Raw genomic sequence first — 24,625 nt, 5'->3', positions numbered from 1 at the left:
AACCCAACATCTTTTGGTGGACTACTTACAAACTGGCTCTCAAATGAATGTAAAACATTTGCTGCTAAGTTGTGGCCTTTCAGTCTTACCTGCCTTATCTAATCATTATCAAGACAGTCACTATGAGAAAACTATTCTCCAAATTATGGAAAGTTTAAGTCCTCCTACAAAAGGAATATTAGGGAAGACATTTCACGGTTAACCCATAGTATATTATTTCCATCTGTTAACCACAATCTTAGATAAGATGGAATAGTTTAACACTGGTGTCAGTACAACATTTCATTCATTGTACATCAGTGCTAAAACATGAAAAACCAACTCATTTTATTAAAAGAAATTAAGTTCACCCATAGTCTACAGCATTTTAAAATCCACTATATTCTTCCTGGTCAAAATCAGTTACAAGTACTCAAGAAGCATTCTTTTTTTCCAACATACTAATCTTGCAGTTCTGTTTTCTACTTTTTTTGAAAGTGAGGCTAATTATTTAGTGAATGTTGATAGGAATTATCTTCACATTTCCCTGATACAGGTGAAGATGTTATTCTCATCACATCAAATACTCAACTTTTTCACTATGTCTTCTATCACATCAAATAATGCTAAAGACTCCTACTTTATTTTGTTTTAAAGATATGTTAGTACTTCAACTCAGTGGTCCTAACCTTTTTGGCACCAGGGACTGGTTTCATGGAAGACAATTTTTCTACAAACTGGCAAGGAGAGAGATGGTTTTGGGATGAAAATGTTCTGCCTCAGGTCGTCAGGCATTAGTTGGAGTCTCCTAAGGAGCACACAACCTAGATCCCTCACATGCACAGTTCACAATAGGGTTTATGAAAATCTAATGCCACCACTGATCTGAGAGGATTCAGAGCTCGGGTGGTAATGCTTGCTCACCCACCACTCATGTCCTGCTGTGCAGCTCAGTTTCTCACAGGCCACAGACCAGTAACCAGTCTACAGCCTGGGATTGGGGACCTCTGCTTAAAATGAAGTCTTTTTTTTTTTTTTTTTTTAACTTATGAAGGAATTGAAGTAATTTCAAAAATTCAGAATATCCCTCTTACTTTAATATAGAAAAATGCTCTAAACACGTATATGTTTACATGCATTACTACTTTATTCAAACACAAAGAGCATATTTTAAAATATTTTCTTCATGTGTTTTACATTTGGCATTAAACTTCCATGAAAAATGTTGACGTCAATGATATTAACGTAGAAGGACCTCACATTGCTCTGATGCAGAAAAAAACCAGAACACATATTTTCACATGAATGCCATGGATTAAGGAAAAGCAGCAGCAGATCTGAAAGCTGAATTATATAAATAATATTTGCCTTCCAAAAACCTCAAATACTGCAAATACAAATGAAGTATCTATGAAATATACCTGTCAAAACATCAATGTTCTTGCTACTTTAAAACATACAAGCAAATAAATTATCTAATTATTTTGCCTTTATTCTGTATAAAAAATACTCTTCTTTAGTATAAAGGCTGAAAGTGTCTGTGCTTTAGTCCTTTCTAACATAAATTCTCTGACACATTTAGACTTCATTTTTTATTAAATACTTCCTCACATTTATTGCATCTGCAAACTTTCTTTTTCTATGAACCCCTAGGTGACTCATAAGTTGATAGTTTGAATAAAACTTTTCACATTTTTACATCTACAGTGTTTCTCTTGTATGGATTATCTTGAGTAAGGGTTGAGCAGTTTAAAATAATTTGCCACATATTTAGTACTTGTATGGATTTTTTCAGTTTATATTCTCTGCTGTTGTGCAAGGCTTGAAAAATGGTTAAAGGTTATGCCACATTTTTAACATTTGTAGGGTTTCACTCCCATATAAATTATCTGATGCACAATAAGACATGGGTAACAAGTAAAAAAACTGCTCCACGTTTTACATTTTTAAAGTTTTTTCTCTAGTATGACTTCTCTGATGTGTAATGAGGTATGACCTAGAGTTAAAGGCTTTGCCACATTCTTCACATTTGTAGGGTCTCTCTCCAGTATGACTTCTCTGATGTGTAGTGAGGTATAACCTATAACTGAAGGCTTTGCCACATTCATCACATTTGTAGGGTCTCTGGCCAGTATGAATTCTCCGATGCTGAATAACATCTGAACTGTAACTAAAGGCTTTGCCACATTCTTTACAGACATAGGGTTTCTCTCCAGTATGAGTTCGCTGATGCACAGTAAGACCTGAGGAGTCACTAAAAGATTTGCTACATGCTTTACATTTGTATGGTTTTTCTCCAGTATAAATTCGATGATGTCGAATAAGGTGTGAACTATAAGGAAAGGCTTTGCCACATTCTTTACATTTATAGAGTTTCTCACCAGTATGAACTCTCTCATGCACAATAAGATTTGAGAAACAAGTAAAAGGTTTGGCACATACTTTACATTTGTAAAGATTTTCTCCAGTATGAATTTTCCGATGCTGAGTAAGGCAAGAACTACGGCTAAAGACTTTGCCACATTCTTTACATTTATAAGGCTTCTCTCCAGTATGAACTCTCTGATGCATAATAAGATTTGAAGAATGAGCATAAGATTTGCTACATACTTTACATTTGTAAAGTTTTTCTCCCGTATGAGTTGTCTGATGTTGAGTAAGGCATGAACTACGGTTAAAAGCTTTTCCACATTCTTTACATTTATAAGGTTTCTCTCCAGTATGAATTCGCTTATGTTTAGTAAGGTATGAACTACAGCGAAAGGCTTTGCCACATTCTTTACATTTGTATGGTTTCTCTCCAGTGTGAATTCTCTGATGCACAATAAGATTGGAGGAACAAGTAAAAGATTTGCTACATGATTTACATTTGTAAAGGTTTTCTCCAATATCAATTTGCTGCTGTTTAGTAAGGTATAAACTACAGTTAAGGTTAAAGACTTTGCCACATTCTTTCCATTTATAAGGTTTCTCTTCAGTAGGAATGATCTGATGTTGAATAAGATGCAAACTATGGTTAAAGCTATCCCCACATTTTCCACATCTGTATGGTTTCTCTTCGTTATGGATTATCTGCTTTCTAAGATTTGATGACTGACTAAGGTCTTTATCATATTTATTACATCTATATGAGTTTTCTCTGATATGGATGGTCTGATGTTGAATATGTTTTAATGACTGGGTACAAACTTCTACACATTTATTACATTTGTAAGACTGTTCTTGCTTCTTTTGCCCATGCATACTCTGAAGAAAGACTTTCTCAAATTCTTTACATTTGTATTGTTTTTCTAGAAAATAATTTTCCTGATGATTTTTAGGGCTTGAGCTTTGGTTCAAAGCTTTTTCAGAATTATTGCAATGATAATTTTTATCTTCAATGAAAACATCTCAGTAACTATTTAGAGTAGAGCCCTGCCTAAATAACACTGAAATTTTATCATATATGTGATGTTTTCCCCAAATATCTATTTCCTTTTGTTGATTAAGCAATGATGAATGAGTAAAGACTTTCCTATATTGATCAAAGTTATAGCTTTTGGCACAAGAAGAAAGTATTTGCCGGTGAAACAAACTTTCAACAGAGGACTCATCAAATTGATCATATTTAAAAGTCTTTTCATGATAACATCCATTGTGCCCTTCACACTCCTCCCTTTTCCACCTTTTTCTTAAATGTAAATTCTCAAGATCACAGTTCCCATGTCTCCTCGATATCACTTTATGGAATGAAGCTTCTGTGCAGTGCTCTGTCAACAGGTCCTTGTTATAATGCGAAAACACAACTGAAAGATATGAAAATTTTAAGAATTCCAATTACTAGATTCAGGTACATATATTTTACAAATCTAATATACAAAATTATGCTAAGTTGAGAATATAACAACATGTAAGTGCAACACCTGAGGCCCTGTTTTCTCAGTTGATATACAAACTTTACTACAATAACTTTGCTACAATAAAGTGGCATGTGAACCACTAAGTCACCAACAGTGGAGGAAAGGGAGTGCTTGTGCCACCTCGCCCTTGCCCCTCAGCAGCATCTGCATGGCGGGGAGAAATCTGTTCATTTGGGAGATGGAGAGCACAGTGACTAGGGGACTACAATGAACCCAGTGCTGCCCTATCACAGCACAGACCTGGCAGGATTCATCATCTTCTGACTTAGGAGCTGCTGGTCTCCGAATAACCAACAGTGGTACCACAATAACACATCATGAACATTGGACTCCGAGATGTGCTGGCTTCAGATGTGACCTAGAACATTTCCCACTGTGGTGGGTATAGTGAAAGACACCTTCTGTTTGAGCAAAGCAGAGGAAAAAGTAAATGGGATTCTGTCTTGCACCTGAGGTACCAGCTTGGCCACAGCGGGGAAGAGCACCAAGCAGACTCTTAGGGTCCCTGAGTCAGCATTTCTGGACCTGCCCTGCACCAAAGAGTAAGTCCCAGATGTGGAAGCAGTCATCACAAGCTGACTGAAGAATGCTTGGGCACTGAGTGAACATCAGTGATAGCCCAGTGGAAACCCCTGTGGCTGGTGGTGGTGGCAGACACAGTGTGAGGCTCCTCTGCCTGCAGAAAGGGGAGGGAGGAGTCGGAAGGATGTTGTCTTGTAATTTGAATGCCAGCTTAGCTGCAGTAGAATAGAACATGAGATAAATAGGCTGCTGACTTCAATATCGGGCTCCCACACAATATCTCTGGACCTACCTGGGGCCAAAGGGAACTCACTGCCCTGAGGAGACACAAACCTGGCTGGTTACCACCTGCTGATTGTAGAGGCCTAAGGTCTTGAGTAAACTTAGGTGGTAGCCAGGCAGTAATCACACTGGGCCTTGGGTGACACCCAGTGCTGTGCTCACTTCAGGTCTAAATTAGCACAGTCCCAGTGGTGGGGGCAAGAGGGAAGCTTGTGTCATCCCACCCCAGCTCCAGGTAGCTCAGCATAGAGAAAGAAATTCCATTCGTCTGGAAGAAACTAAGGGAAGAGAACAAGAGCCTCTGCTTGGTAATCCAGATAATTCATCGATTTTAACCAAGACCAACAGCATGGTACCTCTATGAGTCTGGAAGAACAACGTTATTGAATTCGAGATCCAAGTACCTTCAAATTCTGGAAAGCCTTCCCAACAAGGGTGGACACAAATCCCAGACTGTGAAGGCTACAATAAATGCCTAACTCTTCAATGCCCAGACACAGATGAACATCTACACATTAAGACTATCCAGTAAAATATGGCCCCACCTAACAAACTGAATAAGGCACAAGAGGCCAATCCTGGAGAAACAAAATAAGTAAATTTTCAGACAGATAATTCAAAATAGTTGTGTTGAAGAAACAAATTCAAGATAAAATAGAGAAGGAATTCAGATTCTATCAGATAAATTGAACAAAGAGATTGAAATAATTAAAAGGAATCAAGCAGAAATTGAAGTTAAAAAATGCAACTGGCATACTGAAGAACGCATCAGAGTCTCTTAATAGCAAAATTGATCAGGCAGAAGAAAAAATTATCGAGCTTGAACACAGGCAATTTGACAATATGTAGAGAAGACAAAAAAGAATGAAGCATGCCTACAAGATTTAGAAAACACCCTGAAAAGGGCAAATCTAAGAGGTATTAGCCTTAAAGAGAGAAAGAGGCATAGAAAGTTTATTCAAGGAATACAATCAGAGAACTTCCCAAATCTATAAAGATATCAATATCCAAGTACAACCAGGTCACAGAACACAAAGCAGATTGAACCCAAAGACAACCACCTCAAGACATTTAATAATCAAACTCCCAAAAATTAAGAATAAAAGATCCTAAAAGCAGCAAGAAAAAAGAAACAGCATACAGTGAAACTCCAGTATGTATGGCAGCAGATTTTCAGTAGAAACCTTACAGGCCAGGAGAGAGCGGCATGACATATTTAAAGTGCTGAAGTAGCAAAACTTTTACACTAGAATAGTGTATCCTGTGAAAATATTCCATAGCCATGAAGGAGAAAAAAATGACCTTCCCAGACAAACACTGAGAGATTTCATTAAAACCAGACCTGTCCTACAAGTAACACTAAGGGGCATTCTCTTCCATCTGTAAGAAGAGAATGTTAATGAACAATAAGAAGTCATCTGAAGCTACAGAACTCATTGGTAATAGCACAGAGAAAAACTGAATATTATAAGATGGTAATTGTGATGTATAAAATACTCAAGTAGAAATACTCAATGAAGACTCAATACAACTACAACAATGTTTCAAGACAGTACAATAAGACATAAAGAGAACCAACAAAAAGTTTAAAAATGGGGAAACAAAGTTAAAGGGTAGAGTTTTTACTAGTTTTCTTGTTCCTTATTTGTTCACTCAGGCAATCAGTGTGAAGTTGTTGACAGTTAAAACAACAGGTTATAAGACAGTATTTGTACGTCTCATGGTAACCTCAAATAAAAAAACATACAACAGATACAGAAACAAAAAAGCAAGAAATTAAATCATACCACCAAGAAAAATCATGCTCACTAAAATGAAGACAGGAAGGAAGGACAAAGGAAAGAAAATGCAAAAACAAATAACAAAATGGCAGGAGTTAACACATACTTATCAATAATAACGCTGAATGGAAATGCACTGAACATTCCAATTAAATGACACAGAATGGGTGAAAAAAAGAAAAAAGGAAGATCCAATTATCTGCTGCCTACAAGAAATACACTTCACCTATAAAGATACACATAGACTGAAAAATAAAGGAATAGAAAAATGTTCTAGGCCAATGAAAACAAAAAAACAAAGAACTAAAGTAGCTATACTTATATCAGATAAAATATATTTCAAGACAAAAACTATGAAGACAGAACAAAGGTCATTTTATGATAAAGGGATCAATTCAGTCAGAGAACATAAAAATTTTAAATATCCATGCACCCAACACTAAAGCATTGAGACATAGAGTATTAGAGCTAAAGAGAGAGGCCCCAATAATAATTGAGATTTCAACACACCACTTTCAGCATTGTACAGGTCTTACAGATAGAAAATCATGAATGAAACATCAGACTTAATCTGTACTATAAATCAAATATACCAAATAAATATTTGCAGAACATTTTATCTAATGGCTACAGAACACACATTCTTCTCAGCACATAGAAAATTTTTAGATACACACATTTTAGGTTACAAAACAAGTCTTAAAACATTCAGAAAAGTGAAATAATATCAAACATTTCTGCCCACAATGGAATATAACTAAAAATCAGTACCAAGAATTTTGGAAACTATACAAACAAATGTAAATTAAATAATATGCTCCTGAATGAAAATTGGATCAATAAAGAAATTAAGAAGGAAACTGAAAAATTTCTTCAAACAAATAATGAAAAAACACATACCAAAACCTATGGGATACAGCAGAAGCAGTACTGAGTGAGAAATGTATAGATATATGTGCTTACATCAAAAAGGAAAAAAAATCATATAACCTAATGTTGCATCTTAAAGAACTAAAAAACAGCAAAACAAAAATTATAATAAAGATCACAGTAGAAATAAAATTCAAATAAAAAATACAAAAAAAAAATGAAATGAAAAGTTGATTTTTTTAAGCAGATATATAAAATTTACAAACCTTTAGCTTGACTAAGAAAAAAAGAAGACCCACATAAAATCAGAGATGAAAAAGAAGACATTATAACTGATACTGCAGAAATTCAAAAGATTATTAGTGGCTATTATTAACAACTGTATGCCAACTAATTGGAAAATCTAACAAAAATGGGTAAGTTCCCAGATATATACAACTTACCAAGATTAAACAAGGAAGAAATCCAAAACATGAACAGACCAATAACAAGTAACAAGTTCAAAGCCATAATAAAAAGCCTCCCAGTAAAGAAAAGCCCAGGACCTGATGGCTTCACCACTAAATTCTACCAAACATTTAAAGATCTAATACCAGCCCTACTCAAAAAGTTCCAAAACAGAGGAGGAAGGAATACTTCCAAACTCATTCTTTGAGGCTGGTATTACCATAATACCCAAATCAGAAAAAGATACATCAAAAGATGAAAACTGTAGGCCAATATCTATAATAAATATTTATGTAAAAATAACAAAATATTAGCAAACAGAATTCAACAACACATTAAAGGATTGTTCATTATGACAAAGTAGGATTTATCCCTGGGATGCAAGAATGGTTCATCATATGCAATCAATCAATATATCATATCAACAGAATGAAGGACAAAATCATATGATCATTTCAACTGCTGCTGAAAAAAGGATTTAATAAAATTCAACATCCTTTGATAATAAAAACCCTCAAAAAGCTGGGTATAGAAAGAACATACCTCAAAATAATAAAAACCATATATGACAGATCCACAACTAGTATCATCCTGAATGGAGGACAAAAATCTGAAAGTCTTTAAGATCTGGAACATAACAAGGATGCCCACTTTCACCACTGTTATTCAACATAGTACTGGAAGTGCTAGCTACAGCAGCAGTAGAACAAGAGAAAAAACTAAATGGCATCCAAATCGGAAAGGAAGCCATCAAATTATTCTTGTCTGCAGATGTTACAGTCTTATATTTAGAAAAATCTAAAGACTCCACCAAAAAACGATAAGAACTGATAAACAAAGTTGCAGGATATAAAATGAACATACAAACATCAGTAGCATTTCTATATGCCAACAGAGAATCTGCAAAAAGAGATTAGAAAGTAATTCCATTTATAGTAGCCACAAATAAAATTAAATACCTAGACATTAACTTAACCAAAGAAGTGAAAGATCTGCACAATGAAAACTATAAAACATGAATGAAAGAAATTGAAGAGGATGGCCAGGTGCAGTGGCTCACACCTGTACTCCCGGCACCTTGGGAGGCCAAGGTGGGCAGATCACTTGAGGTCAGGAGTTTGAGACCAGCATAGGCAACATGGTGAAACCCTGTCTCTACTAAAAATACAAAAAATTAGCCAGGCATGGTGGCACATGTCTGGAGTCCCAGCTACCTGGGAGACTGCAGCAGGAGAATCACTTGAACCCAGGAGGCAGAGGTTGCAGTGAGCCAAGATCGTGCCACTGCACTCCAGCCTGGGCAACAAGGGGGAGACACCATCTGAAAAAAATAAATTAATTAAATAAATAAATAAATAAATAGAAGAGAAGAGGACACACACACACGCACACAAAAAAAATCCCATGTCAATGGATTGGAAGAATCAATATTGTTAAAATATCCATACTACTCAAAACAATCTACAGATTCAGTGCAATCCCTATCAAAATACTAATGATATTCTTCACAGAATTAGAAAAAACAATCCTAAAATATATATGGAACCACAAAAGACTCAGAATAGCAAGCTATCCTAAGCTAAAAGAACAAAACTTAAGGAGTCACATTATCTGACTTCACATTACACTAAACAGCTGTGGTAATCAAGATGGCATGGTACTGGCAGGAAAACAGACACACAGACCCATGCAACAGAATAGAGAACCCCAAAACAATTCTAGACACCTTGAGTGGACTCGTTTTTAACAAAGATGTTAAGAACATACACTAGAGAAAGGACAGTTTTTTCCAATAACTAGTGCTAAAAAAACTGGGTATCCACATATATGAAAACAACCTATTCATTAAAAACAGAAACTAGACCCCTATCTCTCACTATATACAAAAATCAAATCAGAATGGATTAAGGACTTTAAGATTTCAAACTATGAAACTACTATAAGAAAACATTGGGGAAACTCTCCAGGACAATGGTTTGTGTAAACATTTCTTAAGTAATGTATTAAAGCACAGGAAAACAAAGCAAAAATGGACACATGGGATCATGTCAAGTTAAAAAGCACCTGGACAACAAAGGAAATACTCAATAAAGTGAAGAAACAACCCACAGAATGGGAGAAAATATTCACAAACTACCCATCTGACAAAGGATCAATAATCAGAATATGTAAGGAGCTCAAACAACTCTATAAGAAACAATCTAATAATCCAATCAAAAACGGGCAGAAGATTTGAAGGGACATTTCTCAAAAAAAAAACTCAGACCAGGGAGCAGTCGCACAATCACAGGTCACTGCAAGCATAAATTTCTGAAGTTAACTGATTTTCCTGCATCAGCTTCCTATCTAAAACTACAGGCATGCAACATCACACCTAGTGTATTTTTTTTTTTTTTTTTTTGAGATGGAATCTTGCTTTGTCGCCCAGGCTGGAGTGCAGTGGCGCGATCTCGGTTCACTGTAAGCTCCGCCTCCTGGGTTCACGCCATTCTCCTGCCTCAGCCTCCCAAGTAGCTGGGACTACAGGCGCCTGTCACCACGCCCGGCTAATTTTTCAGTAGCGACGGGGTTTCATCATGTTAGCCAGGATGGTCTTGATCTCCTGACCTCATGATCCGCCTGCCTCATCCTCCCAAAGTGCTGGGATTACGGGCGTGAGCCACCACGCCCAGTCATATTTATTATTTTTTATAGACAAAGGGTCTCAATATATTGCTCAGGCAGGTCTTGAACTCCTGGCCTCAAACAATCCTCTGACTTCAGCCTCCAAAATAGTTGGGATTACAGGCATGAGCTACACAACTGGCTAAAATATTTATATTAAAAATGTTGAATCAACTAAAGGAGAACACAACTAAACTAAAAGAGAAAATGGATAATGAAAATGAACAAAGAGATTAAAACTATAAAAACACAAAGTGTGGAGGTAAAAAATAAAAACTAAATTTAAAGATTCACTAGATGAGGTCTACAACAGACCTGATGTAGCAGGTGAAAAATCCCCAGCATGCTTGATAACAGGTCATTTGAAATTTTAGAGTCAGGAAGGCAAACAGGATAAAAAAATGAAGGAAAAAAGAGCCTAGTAAACCTATGGGATACTATCAAGTAGGCCAATACACTCATGAGAATTCTAGACTGAAAAAGAGCAGAAAACTTATTTGAAGTAATAATGACTAAGAATTTTCCAAATCTGACAGAGAAAATGGCCTAAAATTTAAAGTTCAACTAACTCTAGCAGCAACACAAAGAGACTCACATGAGACATTATAATCAGAAATTCAAAAGTGACAAAGAGAATCTTGAAGTCAGAAAGAAAAAGATGACTTGGCACATACAAGGCCAAGTCTTTACTCTTACAAAATGATCAACAGATGTCTCAGCAAAAAATCTCACAAGCCAGAAGATGGCAGGATGATATATTGAAAGTGATGAAAAAATGACAACTACCTACTATGAACACTACATCTGCCCAAACTATGCTTTAAAAATGAATTAGAAATAAAGAATTCTCGGGGCCGGGCACAGTGACTCATGCTTGTAATCCCAGCACTTTGGGAGGCCAAGACGGGCAGATCACGAGGTCAGGAGATCAAGACTATCCCGGCTAACGCAGTGAAACCCCATCTCTACTAAAAATACAAAAAAATAGCTGGGCGTGGTGGCAGGCACCTGTAGTCCCAGCTACTCAGGAGGCTGAGGCAGGAGAATGGCGTGAACTCGGGAGGGGGAGCTTGCAGTGAGCCAAGATCTCGCCACTGCACTCCAGCCTGGGCGGCAGAGCGAGACTCCGTTTCAGAAAAAAAGAAAGAAAGAATTCTTAATAAAAGCTAAATGAATTTATATCCATTAGACCTGTCATACAAGAAATGCTAAAGGAGTCAGTTCTTTACATTGAAAAATCAAATCATAGTAGGGAGGAACACAAAATCATGTAACAATATAAAGTTTTCTGGTTAAGGTAATAATATACACAAAGTATTTGGTATTAGTGTAATAACAGTATACAGAATACTTTTAATTCTGGTATACATTTGAAAAGACAAACACTTTCTTGTGTGTGTGACTGTATGGCTCTCTTTTTAATTTATTTAATTTACCTGATATAATTCTGTATTATTAATAATTACATGGAAATATAGGATACAAAGATGACAAAAAATTTTCAGTACCTTGTGGCAATGAATACACTACACATACACAGTATATATATATATATATATATATATATATATATAAACACATTGTGTGTGTGTGTGTGTGTGTGTATATATATATATGGATGACACCAAGGGTCCAATTAAAATGCAATTGGCAGCTAGATTAATTTCTAAAAAGGAAATTTGGAAGTCCTAATTGCAGTTTACTTTTTGATTCATTTTTGTTTTGTATTACAATCTAGATTATTAGAAAATACACTCATCATATATCATTTCTAATATGCTTATAAAGTATTTTAAATAAAAATACTGAGTGGCATTATGCAATCTGTATAACCAATAACTAGGCATTAGAGAGCCTGTTAACTTTGAAATACATACAGGTGTGTAGACTTCCTTTTCCTAAACACCAGTTAGGCACATCTCTCACATTTTCCTTTCACTATGTAATTTTAAGATTCTTTCCTCTTGCTTCTCTAGTTCTTTTAATTGTGATGTTAGGGTGTCGATTTTAGATCTCTCCTGCTTTCTCTTGTGGGCATTTAGTGCTATAAATTTCCACTTACACACTGCTTTAAATGTGTCCCAGAGATTCTGGTATGTTGTGTCTTTGTTCTCATTGGTTTCAAAGAACATCTTTATTTCTGCCTTCATTTGGTTATTTATCCAGTAGTCATTCAGGAGCAGGTTGTTCAGTTTCCATGTAGATGTGCAGTTTTGAGTGAGATTCTTAATCCTGAGTTCCAATTTCATTACACTGTTGTCTGAGAGACAGTTTGTAGTGATTTCTGTTCTTTTACATTTGCTGAAGACTGTTTTACTTCCAATTATGCGGTCAATTTTAGAATAAGTGCAATGTGGTGCTAAGAAGAATGTATATTCTGTTGATTTGGGTTGGAGAGTTCTGCAGATGTCTATTAGGTCTGCTTGGTCCAGAGCTGAGTTTAAGTCCTAGATATCCTTGTTAACTTTCTGTCTCGTTGATCTAATATTGACAGTGGGGTGTTAAAGTTTCCCATTATTATCACCTGGGAGTCTAAGTCTCTTTGTAGGTCTCTAAGAACTTGCTTTATGAATCTGGGTGCTCCTGTATGGGGTGCATATATATTTAGGATAGTTAGCTCTTCTTGTTGAATTGATCCCTTTACCATTACGTAATGGCCTTCTTTGTCCCTTTTGACCTTTGCTGGCTTAAAGTCTGTTTTATCAGAGACTAGGATTGCAACCCCTGCTTTTTTTGCTTTCTATTTCCTTGGTAGATCTTCCTCCATCCTTTTATTTTGAGCCTATGTGTGTGAAAAGACACCACTTAAAAATAACCAAAAATCTGTGTTAATGGATCCACAATAAAAAACATATAATTTGTGACCTCAATAAAATACAATAAGGGGACATAAAGAGGCAGGATTTTTGTATGCTACTAAAGTCATCAGGTTAATACAAATTGTTAATAATTTTAAGATGTTTTGTGTAATATCTATGGTAACCACAAAAATACCTATAGTAGATACACAAAAAGAAATGAGAAAGGAATCAAAATATGCCACTATAAAAAAAAATCAATAAAACACCAAGGAAGACAGCAAGAGGAAAACAGAAATAAAAAAGCTACAAGATCTAAAACAAAAAACAAAAAGCAATGTCATTCCCTTTCAGTAGTTACTTTGTATATAAAAAAAATTAAATCATTCACAAGACAAAATTTCACTGAAATTTAATAAACAAGATCCGACTCTATGCTTTCAATAAAAGACCCACTTTAGATACAAAAAACACACATGGGCTGAACGTGAAAGCATGGAAAAAAGAATCTAAATGCAAAGTAAAATACTATCAGACAAAATACACATTATATCAAAAACTGTCACAAAATACAAGAAAGGGCATTACGTAATACTAATAGTGCCCACTGACCAGAAAGCTATAACAAGCATTAGCATATATGCACCTAATGTCACAGCTCCCATATATACATTGTGACCTTTCACAGAATTGAAGCAAGTAGCTAGCAGCACAATAATAGTAGCAGACTTCCATACTCCACTTTCAGTAATGCAAAAATGAACAAAACCAAAAACAGGAAGAAGATCAATAAGGAAACAGACGACCTGAACACTAAAGACAATTAGACTTAACATATACACATAACTTTTCACCCAACAACAGCAAAATACACAATGTCTTTAATCACATATGGTACATTATTCCAGATAGACAACTTTTTAAGCCATAAAATGTCTTAGCAAATTTAAACAGATGGAAATCACACAAAGTATTATTTTTGACTACAACAGAATAAAGCTTGAAGTTAAAAATGAAAAGAAAACTGGCAGGTCTACAAATATGTAGAAATTAAACAGTCTCAAACACACACGTTTAAGAGTTTGAAGACTCAATATTCTTAAGATGTCAATACTATCCAAGGTGATTTACAGATTCAATGTACTCTCTATCAAAATAACAACAGATCTCTTTGCAGAAGTATTCAAATATTCTAAAATATCTATGGAATTTCAAGAAATCAGAAATAGCCAAACAATCTTGGGGGGAAAAAAAAAGAGACAACTACTTTCTGATTTTAAAACATATTACAAAGCTATAGTAATCAAAACTGTGGTACTCAAAGACAGACAAGTATTATAGATGATGTAAAAATTAGAGAGCCCATAAATCCTCATGTATATAGTAAATTTATCTTCAACAAGGGTTCTAAGAACACACAATGAGGAAAGCACAGTCTCCTCACCAAAGAATGTTAGAAATACTAGAAATTTGCATGGGAAAGAATAAAGTTGGACCTCACTTTGTACCATATACAAACATGAACTTTAAATGAACTGACTTCCTTTTTGTAGCTATTGTGAATGGAATTATGAAATTTTATATCCTGCAACTTTAATTAATTTATTAGTACTAACAGTTTTGTTGTTTCTGGGTGTTTTTTTTTTTTTTTTTTTTTGGCGTTTGGTGTTGTGTTCAGGTTTTGTAAATATAAGATCTTTTTGTCTCTAACAGGAACCATTTAACTTCCTTGTTTCCAATTTAGATGTAAAAGACATCTACTAAGTACTAAAATTAGGATACCTAGCAATGAACGTAACTAAGAAGATGAAATATTCCTACACTAAAACTACAAAACATGGATGAAAAAATAAAATATATGTGAATAAATGAAAAGATATCTTGTGTTCATGGATTGAAAAGATATAATTAAAATGGCCATACTACCCCAAATGATCTATGGATTTAATGCAACTCTGAGCAAAAAGTTACCAGCATTCTTCACAGAAATAGAAAAAAAAATTCTAAATTTATATGGAACCACAAGACACCCTGAATAGCCAAAACAATCCTGAGCAAAAAGAATAGAGACAATACAATAACTTACATCAAAATTTATGACAAAGCTACAGTAAGCTAAACCGTATTGTACTGGCACCAAAAAAGACATATAGACCAATATGCCTGCTGAGCCAAAAAATGCATTCATGCATCTAAAGCAAACTGATTTTCAAAGGTGCCAAGAATACACTTTGGGGAAAAGACAGTTTCCTCAACAAATGATGCAGGAAAAACTGAATAACCATATGCAGAAGAATCAGACTACACCCCTACCACTCACCATACACCAAAAAATCAACTCAAACTGGATTAAAGAATTAAATGTAATCGGCCCAAACTATGAAATTATTAGATAAAAACATAGGGCAAATGCTTCACAACAGACTTGGAAAATATTTTTCAAATAAGACTTCAAAAGCATGGCCAGTAGCAGTGGCTCATGCCTCTAGTCCCAATGCTTTGGGACACCAAGGTGGGAGAATCAGGAGTTTGAGGGCATCCTGGGCCACACAGTGAGATCCTGTCCCTAAAAAAAAGGTTTTAAATTAGCTGGGTGTGGTGGCACATGTCTATAGTCAACCTACTCAAGTGGATGTGACAAGAGGATCACTTGAGCCCAGGAAATCAAGCCTGCAGTGAGCTATGATAATGCTACTTGACTCTAACCTGGGTGACAGAGACCCTGTCTCTTAAAAATAGACTTCAAAAGCACAGATAACAAAAGAAAAAACAAATATAATTACATCCAACTAAAAAGAGTTTAAATACAAAATGAAAATACTAACAGAGTGAAAAGACAACCTAAACAATGTGAGAAAATATTTGCAAACTATACATATGAAAGGGTGTTAATATCTAGATCATGTAAGAAGCTTTAAAATTTCAAGATAATAAAAACATATAACCGAATTTTACAATGTGTGGAAGACCTTACCAGACATTCTCAAAAGAAGAAATACAAACGGCCAACAGGTACATAAAAAACCCTCAAAATCATTAATCACACAGGAAACGCAAATCCAAACCCAGTGGGACCCCCTCACTTGTTACAATGGGTATAATCAAAAAGACAAAACATAGTAACAAAAATGTGTTGGTGAGGAGGTGAAGAAAAGGAATGCATGAACACTGTTGGTGGCATTATAAATTAGTATAGCCACTATAAAAAATGGTATGAAGATTCCTCAAAAAATCATCAAACACAGAGGTACCATATGACCCAGCAATTCCACTACTGGGTATATATCCCCAAAGAAAGGAAATCAGAGTTTGACAAAGGTATCTGCATTCCCATGTTTATTGCAGCACTATTTATAATGGCCAAGATATGAAACCAATTCAAGTGTACAGCAACAGATAAATAATGAAAATGTGCTGTACATACATACTATTAAATACTTTTTGGCCATTAAAAAAGAATAAAATCCTGTCATTTGAAACAACATGGATGGACCTGGAGAATCTCATATGTTAAGGGAAATAAGCCATATGTAGAAAAACAAATACTTTGTCTGCCAATGTCTGGCTGTGGGCTGCCTTCGTCAGCTCCCGAGCTCACACCCACCTGCTAGACACTGCAGAGCCTCCTCGCCCACTCCCATGGCAAACAAGATAATATGAGAGGTAATGTCGGCCATCAGCAAAGCAGAAGGCCCACTGGGAGGAAGTGGGAGCCATGTGTCCGGCTCCCCCTCACAGCCAGATGCAGATTCATATTTTGAACAGTTAATGGTCTGCATGCTAGAAGAAAGAGGCTGTCTTCTTGACAAACTGAGATTCCAGAAATGCTGGCACTAACCCAGGGGAAATTACAAGAGGTTGGTCATGAAAGAGATTCCTTGCAGAGACAGCTCAACACTCCACCTCCACAGGAGTTCACGGCACTTACTAAAAAAGTCAATGTATGCAGGGAACAGCTCCTTGAAAGGAAAGAAGAAACCGCTGAAAAATGAAAGCAGAAAGGAACACCACCAGGCTGCTATTAGAGCATTTGGAATGCCCTGTCTCCAGGCATGAGTGGTATCTTAGGATGACAGTGGTGAAGAAACAAGTGCAGTCTCCAGCAGGCATGTCCAGTGAAGCTGAAGTGCTGAAAGCACTGAAGTCATTATCTGAACAGCACAAAGCTCTGGATGAAAAGGTGAGAGCACGATTATGAGCAGCACTTGAAGTTTGTTAGCAGAAGAATTAGGTGTCACACACAAAGAGCTAATGATTCTTAAAGAACAGAATTGTCAGATAAAAAAAAACACTAACAGGTGGAGTGCTTAACATAAACCATGAACAAGAAAATACACCAAACATGAATGGAAAGAGATCTTCTGATGGTTCTTTAAGCTATGAGGAAGACCTTGCTAAAGTAAGTGAAGTCCAAGAAATCATGAACAGTCAAGGGAGCAGAGCCAAATGAAAGAGTACCTGGCTGCCCTCTCCAGTCATGTGACAGAGCTGGAAGAGGATCTGAAAAGATTTTCATCAAATCTAGAAAAGATTTCATCAAATTTGAAGAAATGAACGCCAAATTGCAAGAAGATGTCCATAAAGCCATGGCCCAAAAGGAAGACATGGAAGAGAGAATCACTACTCTTGAAAAATGTGACCTTGCTGGTCAACCTTAGACATTGCCCTTGGCCAAATGGCAGGCTTGCTGATCATGGTCCTGGCTACAGAATTAAACTTGCCACATCCCACTGTAGACTTAGCTATAACCCACTTGGCCTTTGTCCTGTCACTAGGACCATCTGCCAAGAACCAAGGACAACTTAGACCCACCTAAGTCTTATGTGACACACATGCAGAATTTGGTCCTGTCTACGACACATGAATCAGGCAAAACCCACCTTCTTCACCTCTCACCTATGGTCTGGAAAAAAAGTCCTGCCCACAGAGATTCTCAGGGAAAAAAATCTGTCTGTGGTTCTATACATAGGACCATCAACAATTATCTGAATGTGGACCTGAAGTGGCACTGCAACCAGGCTCCAGCTGCATGCAGCCACAGTTCAGAAGCAGTTATGCTTAACCTGAGACCCCCCTGAAGGCACACAGATCTGTGCCCATAAAGGCATGCCTGCTAACATTAGTCTCATTGTGAATCTTAAAGCAGCTCTGTAACCTAGGTGATTTGTGTGGTGCTAAAGGTATTCAGTTTTATAAGGGAAGCAGACCATAAAAGTTCAGAAAATTTGCAGCCTAACAATGTGATAGAAAAGAAAATCTCATTTTCTGAGAAGAAATTCAAGCCAGCTGCAGATATTTCCATAAGTAATGAGGAGCCGAATGTCAATCACCAAGATAATGGGGAAAATGTCTCCAGGGCATGTCAGAGGTCTTCACAGCAGCCCCTCCCATCAAAGGCCCAGAGGCCTAGGAGGAAAAAGTGGGTTTCCTGGGTGAGGCACAGGGTCCCCATGCTGCGTGCAGCCTAGGGACTTGGTGCCCTGCATCCCAGCCGCTCCAGCAGTGGCTGAAAGGGGCCAACAGAGAGCTCAGGCTGTGGCTTCACAGGGTGCAAGCCCCAAGCCTTGGCAGCTTTCACATGGTGTTGAGCCTGCAAGTGTACAGAAGTCAAGGATTGGGGTTTGGGAACCCCCGTCTAGATTTCAGAGGATGTACAGAAATGCTTGCATGCCCAGGCAGAAGTTTGCTACACGGCAGGGCCCTCAGGGAGAACCTCTGCTAGGGCAGTGCAGAAGGGAAATGTGGGTTTGGAGCCCCCACACAGAGTCCCTACTTGGGCACAGCCTAGTGGAGCTGTGAGAAGAGGGCCACTGTCCTCCGGACCCCAGAATGGTAGATACACTGACAGCTTGCACTGGACACCTGAAAAAGCGGCAGACACTCAATGCCAGCCAGTGAAAGTGGCCAGGAGGGTGGCTATACCCTGCAACACCACGGGGGCGGAGCTGCCCAAGGCTGTGGGAGCCCACCTCTTGCATCAGCGTGACCTGGATGTGAGACATGGAGTCAACGGAGATCATTTTGGAGCTTTAAGATTTGACTGCTTCGCTGGATTTCGGACTTGCGTGGGGCTTATGGCCCCTTTGTTTTGACCAATTTCTCCCATTTGAAATGGCTACCCAATGCCTGCACCCCCAGTGTATCTAGGAAGTAGCTAACTTGCTTTTGATTTTACAGGCTCACAGGCAGAAGGGACTTGCCTTGACTCAGATGAGACTTTGGATTGTGGACATTTGAGTTAATGCTGAAATTAGGACTTTGGGGGACTATTGGGAAGGCATGATTGTGTTTTGAAATGTAAGGACATGAGATTTGGGAGGGGCCGGGGCGGAATGATATGGTTTGGCTGCATCCCCACCCAAATCTTATCTTGAATTGCCAGTTGTGGGAGGCACCTGGTTGGAGGTAATTGAATTGCGGGGGCAGGTCTTTCCTGTGCTAATCTTGTGACAGTGAATAAGTCTCATGAGATCTGATGGTTTTATAAAGTGGAGTTTATCTGCACAAGCTCCCTCTCTTTTGCCTGCTGCCATCCACGTAAGATGTAACTTGCTCCTCCTCACCTTCCACTGTGATTGTGAGGCCTCCCCAGCCACATGGAACTGTAGGTCCATTAAACCTCTTTCTTTTGTAAATTACTTAGTCTTGGATATGTCTTTATCAGCAGTGTGAGAACAGACTAATACACCATCCAAGACCAACTCAGCCTGGATTTTGTTGTCCATATCATTATCAGCATTTTGGTCAAAACCATTCAACAAGTCCCTAGGGAGTTCCAAACTTTCCCACATTTTCCTATCTTCTTCTCATAGGAAACTGTTCCAACCTCTGCCTGCTACCCAGTTCCAAAGTTGCTTCCACATTTTCAGGTATCTATCTTTTCAGCAGCACCTCACTCTACTGGTACCAATTTACTGTATTAGTCCGTTTTCATAACTGCTGATAAAGACACAGCCAAGACTGGGCAATTTACAAAAGAAAGAGGTTTAGTGGACTCACATTACTGTGTGGCTGAGGAGGCCTCACAATCATGGTGGAAGGTGAAAGGCACATCTCACATGGCAGCAGACAAGAGGAGAGGGCTTGTGTAGGGAAACTCTCCTCTATAAAACCATCACATCTCGTGAGACTTATTCACTATCACGAGAATAGCACAGGAAAGACCCGCCCCATCATTCAATTACCTCCCACTGGGTCCCTCCCACAACATGTGGGAATTGTGGGAGCTACAATACAAGATGAGATTTAGGTGGGGACACAGCCAAACCACATCAAATGCTAATGAAAAACACAAAAAAAGTTAAAAGTATAAATGTCACTGGAAATGGTAAATACATAGTGAAATTCAGAATACACTAATACTGTAACGTTAGTGTACAAATCACTTTTAACTCTAGTACAAAAGCTACAAAATAAAAGCATTAAAATAAGTATAGCTACAATAACTTAATGAATACACAGTATAAAAAGTTATAAAGTATAACATATATAGTAATATAATGTGTGAAAGGGAGAAAAACTGTGGACTTTTTTTCTACGGATAGATGTTAAATTGTTATCATCTTAAACTAGACCTTTAAAATATAAGACATTTTATCTAAGTATCATGATAACCTCTAGGAAAAAACTGTAGTAGATACACAAATGGAAAAAACCATCAAAAAATAAAAACAACAAAAACAAATCCAAAAATTAACAGAAGACAGCATGAGAAAAAAACAAACTATAAAACAGAAAACAGCACAACTATAATAGTAAATCCTTATGTATCAATAATTACTTTACATATAAAGAGATTAAATTATCCAATAAACAGATAATGGTATAGACTGAATGTCACCTCCAAAATTTAGGATAAAATTTAATAGCCATTGTGATGGAATTAAGAGGTGGGATCTTTAAGAAGTGGTGAGGCCATTGGGACTCTGCCCTCATGAATTAATTAATGTCCTTATGGGAGTGTGTTAGTTATCACAAAAGTGAGTCTGTTATAAAAGGGAGCTCTCTTCTCCCTCAGGCCTTTGGCCATGTTATTATGCAGCAAAAAGGCCTTCACCAGATAACAGTGTCATTTTCTTTGCCTTCCAAGCTCCTGGAATCATGAGACAAATAAACTTCCCCTGTTTATAAATTAGCCAATCTGTGGTATTCTATTATAGAAAACAAAACAGACTAGAATAAATACAGATGGCTAAATGAATTTTTTAAACTAACAGTATGCTGCTTACAAGAGACTCACTTTTGATTTAAGGACAAACACCTTAAACTTAAAGAATAGAAACCATAGTGCATGCAAACAACAACCAAGAGTCAGGAGTGGTTGTTGGTTATATTAGACAAAACACACTTCCCATGCGAAAATCTGTCACAAGAGGAAAGGAGTTCACTACATGATGATAAAGAAGTTAATTTGTTAAGAGGAGATACAAATTAAAACTATGTATGCACCCAACACTGGAGCACCCAAATATATAAAGCAAATATTAACATACCTGTGGTGAGAAAATGAAATTCAATAACAGGGAACTTCAATGTCCTATTTACAATAAGGCATGGAATATTCAGAGAGAAAACTAATAAAAAAAAGAGTTCACTTGTATAACACCATAAACTAAATAGACAATATTTTATCAAACAGTATGAGAAAACACATTCTTCTCAAGAATACATGGAATATTCTCCACGATAGATCATACGTTAAACCAAAAATAGAAAACAAGTCTTTTTAAATTTAAGATTAAAATTATATCAAGATTTTTATCACAGTGGTGTAAAACTAGAAAATCAACAGCAGGAGGAAAACTAGAAAGCTCACAAATGTGTATGATACAATGTGGATGTTTTGTCTCCTACCACAAAACTCATGTTGAAAAGTAATCCCCAATCTTGAAGGTGGAACCTAATATGGGGTGTTTGAATAACAGGGGCAGATCCCTCAAGAATTCGTTGGTAGGCCGGGAGCAGTGGCTCACGCTTGTAATCCCAGCACTTTGGGAGGCCGAGGCGGGCGGATCACCAGGTCAGGAGATCGAGACCACGGTGAAACCCCGTCTCTACTAAAAATACAAAAAAATTAGCCGGGCGTGGTGGCGGGCGCCTGTAGTCCCAGCTACTCGGAGAGGCTGAGGCAGGAGAATTGCTTGAACCCGGGAGGCAGAGCTTGCAGTGAGCCGAGATTGCACCACTGCACTCCAGCCTGGGCCACAGAGCGAGACTCTGTCTCAAAAAAAAAAAAAAAAAAAAAAAAAAAAGAATTCGTTGGTGCTGTCCTTTATAGTGAGATCTTATGAGATCTGGTTGTTTAAAAGTGTGTAGCACCTCCCAACTCAGTCTCGTGCTCCTGCTCTTGCCATGTGACTGCCTGTTCTCCCTTTACCAACTGCCCTGATTGCAAACTTTCTGAGGCCCTCACCAGATGCCAAGCAGATGCTGGTGCCATGCTTCTGTACAGCCTGCAGAACTGTAGGCCAATTAAATCCCTTTTCTTTACAGAATGCACTAATACAGTGTTGACATTAAACAACATGCTTCTGAACAACCGTGAAATCAAAAGGGAAAAAAACTATCTTGATACAAATGAAATTGGAAACACAAGAAACCGAAACTTCTGAGATGTAACAAAAGCAGTTCTAAGACAGAAGTATAAAATGATAAAGTTCCATAATAAGGAAAACAAAGATCTCAAATAAGCAATCTAACTGTAATCCTCAAGGAGTTTGATCAAGAAGAACAAAATAATCCCAATGTTGGCATAATTATGGAAATAATAAGAATTAGAGCAAAAGGAGAGACTAGAAAAATAAAAAATATCAAAAAACTAAGAGTTGAGTCTTTAAAAAAAAAAAATTAACAAACTTTTCCTAGATTATCCAAGGGAAAAAAAAGAGAGGGGACTCAAAAAGTTATTAATGAAAAAGTAGTCATTCCAGCTGATATCACAATAAGAGAAAAAATAAGAAACTATTATGAACAATTACATAACAAAAAAGGTAACTTAGAAGAAACTGATTCTTAGAAAGAACACCACACTGTGAAGAAACAGAAATACCCAAAAGACTAATAATGAGAAAGAAGACAGAGGAAGTACTCAGAAATCTCCCAATTTAAAAAAAAGCCCATGACCGGGGGGTGGAGCCAAGATGGCCAAATAGGAACAGCTCCGGTCTACAGCTCCCAGCCTGAGTGACCCAGAAGACGGGTGATTTCAGCATTTCTGTTTGGGGTACTGGGTTCATCTCACTAGGGAATGCCAAACAGTGGGTGCAGGACAGTTGGTGCAGTGCACTGTGTGCGAGCCGAAGCAGGGCGAGGCGTTGCCTCACTCGGGAAGTGCAAGGGGTCAGGGAGTTCCCTTTCCTAGTCAAAGAAAGGGGTGACAGACGACACCTGGAAAATCGGGTCAGTCTCACCCTAATACTGCGCTTTTCCAATGGGCCTGGAAAACAGCACACCAGGAGATTGTGTCCCGCACCTGGCTCGGAGGGTCCTATGCCCATGGAGTCTTGCTGATTGCTAGCACAGCAGTCTGAGATCAAACTGCAAGGCAGCAGCGAGGCTAGGGTAGGGGCGCCCACCATTGCCCAGGCTTGCTTAGGTAAACAAAGCAGCCAGGAAGCTCGAACTGGGTGGAGCCCACCATAGCTCAAGGAGGCCTGCCTGCCTCTGTAGGCTCCACCTCTGGGGGCAGGGCACAGACAAACAAAAATTCAGCAGGAACCTCTGCAGACTTAAATGTCCCTGTCTGACTGACAGCTTTGAAGAGAGTAGTGGTTCTCCCAGCACGCAGCTGGAGATCTGAGAATGGACAGATTGCCTCCTAAAGTGGGTCCCTGACCCCCGAGCAGCCTAACTGGGAGGCACCCTCCAGTAGGGACAGACTGACACCTCACTCGGCCAGGTACTCCTCTGAGACAAAACTTCCAGAGGAACTATCAGACAGCTGAATTTGTGGTCTCACGAAAATCCGCTGTTCTGCAGCCACCGCTGCTGACACCCAGCCAAACAGGGTCTGGAGTGGACCTCTAGCAAACTCAAACAGACCTGCAGCTGAGGGTCCTGTCTGGTAGAAGGAAAAATAACAAACAGAAAGGACATCCACACCAAAAACCCATCTGTACATCACCATCATCACAGACCAAAAGTAGATAAAACCACAAAGATGGGGAAAAAACAGAGCAGAAAAACTGGAAACTCTAAAAAGCAGAGCACCTCCGCTCCTCCAAAGGAACGCAGTTCCTCACCAGCAATGGAACAAAGCTGGTCAGAGAATGACTTTGACGAGTTGAGAGAAGGTTTCAGACGATCAAACTACTCTGAGCTACGGGAGGAAATTCAAAACAATAGCAAAGAAGTTAAAAACTTTGAAAAAAAATTAGACGAATGG

At 37.8% G+C, this 24,625-nt stretch overlaps 1 protein-coding gene across 1 annotated transcript in view; it reads right to left on the bottom strand.

Moving 5' to 3' along the window:
- Nucleotides 1-1,107: 1,107 nt before the first annotated feature.
- LOC129457752 (zinc finger protein 267-like) overlaps nt 1,108-24,625 on the bottom strand; it is a 32,199-nt gene continuing 8,681 nt past the window's right edge. The window contains exon 2 of the mRNA XM_055233232.2: nt 1,108-3,764. Coding sequence (XP_055089207.1) covers nt 1,918-3,222 — 1,305 coding nt within the window. The 5' untranslated portion in view covers nt 3,223-3,764 and the 3' untranslated portion in view covers nt 1,108-1,917. The remainder of the gene's footprint in view (nt 3,765-24,625) is intronic.

Source organism: Symphalangus syndactylus, chromosome 11, assembly GCF_028878055.3.
Source record: "Symphalangus syndactylus isolate Jambi chromosome 11, NHGRI_mSymSyn1-v2.1_pri, whole genome shotgun sequence".
Lineage (NCBI taxonomy): Eukaryota > Metazoa > Chordata > Mammalia > Primates > Hylobatidae > Symphalangus > Symphalangus syndactylus.
Note: the sequence above shows the minus strand (reverse complement) of the source record. Positions and strands in the feature narration are given on the sequence as shown.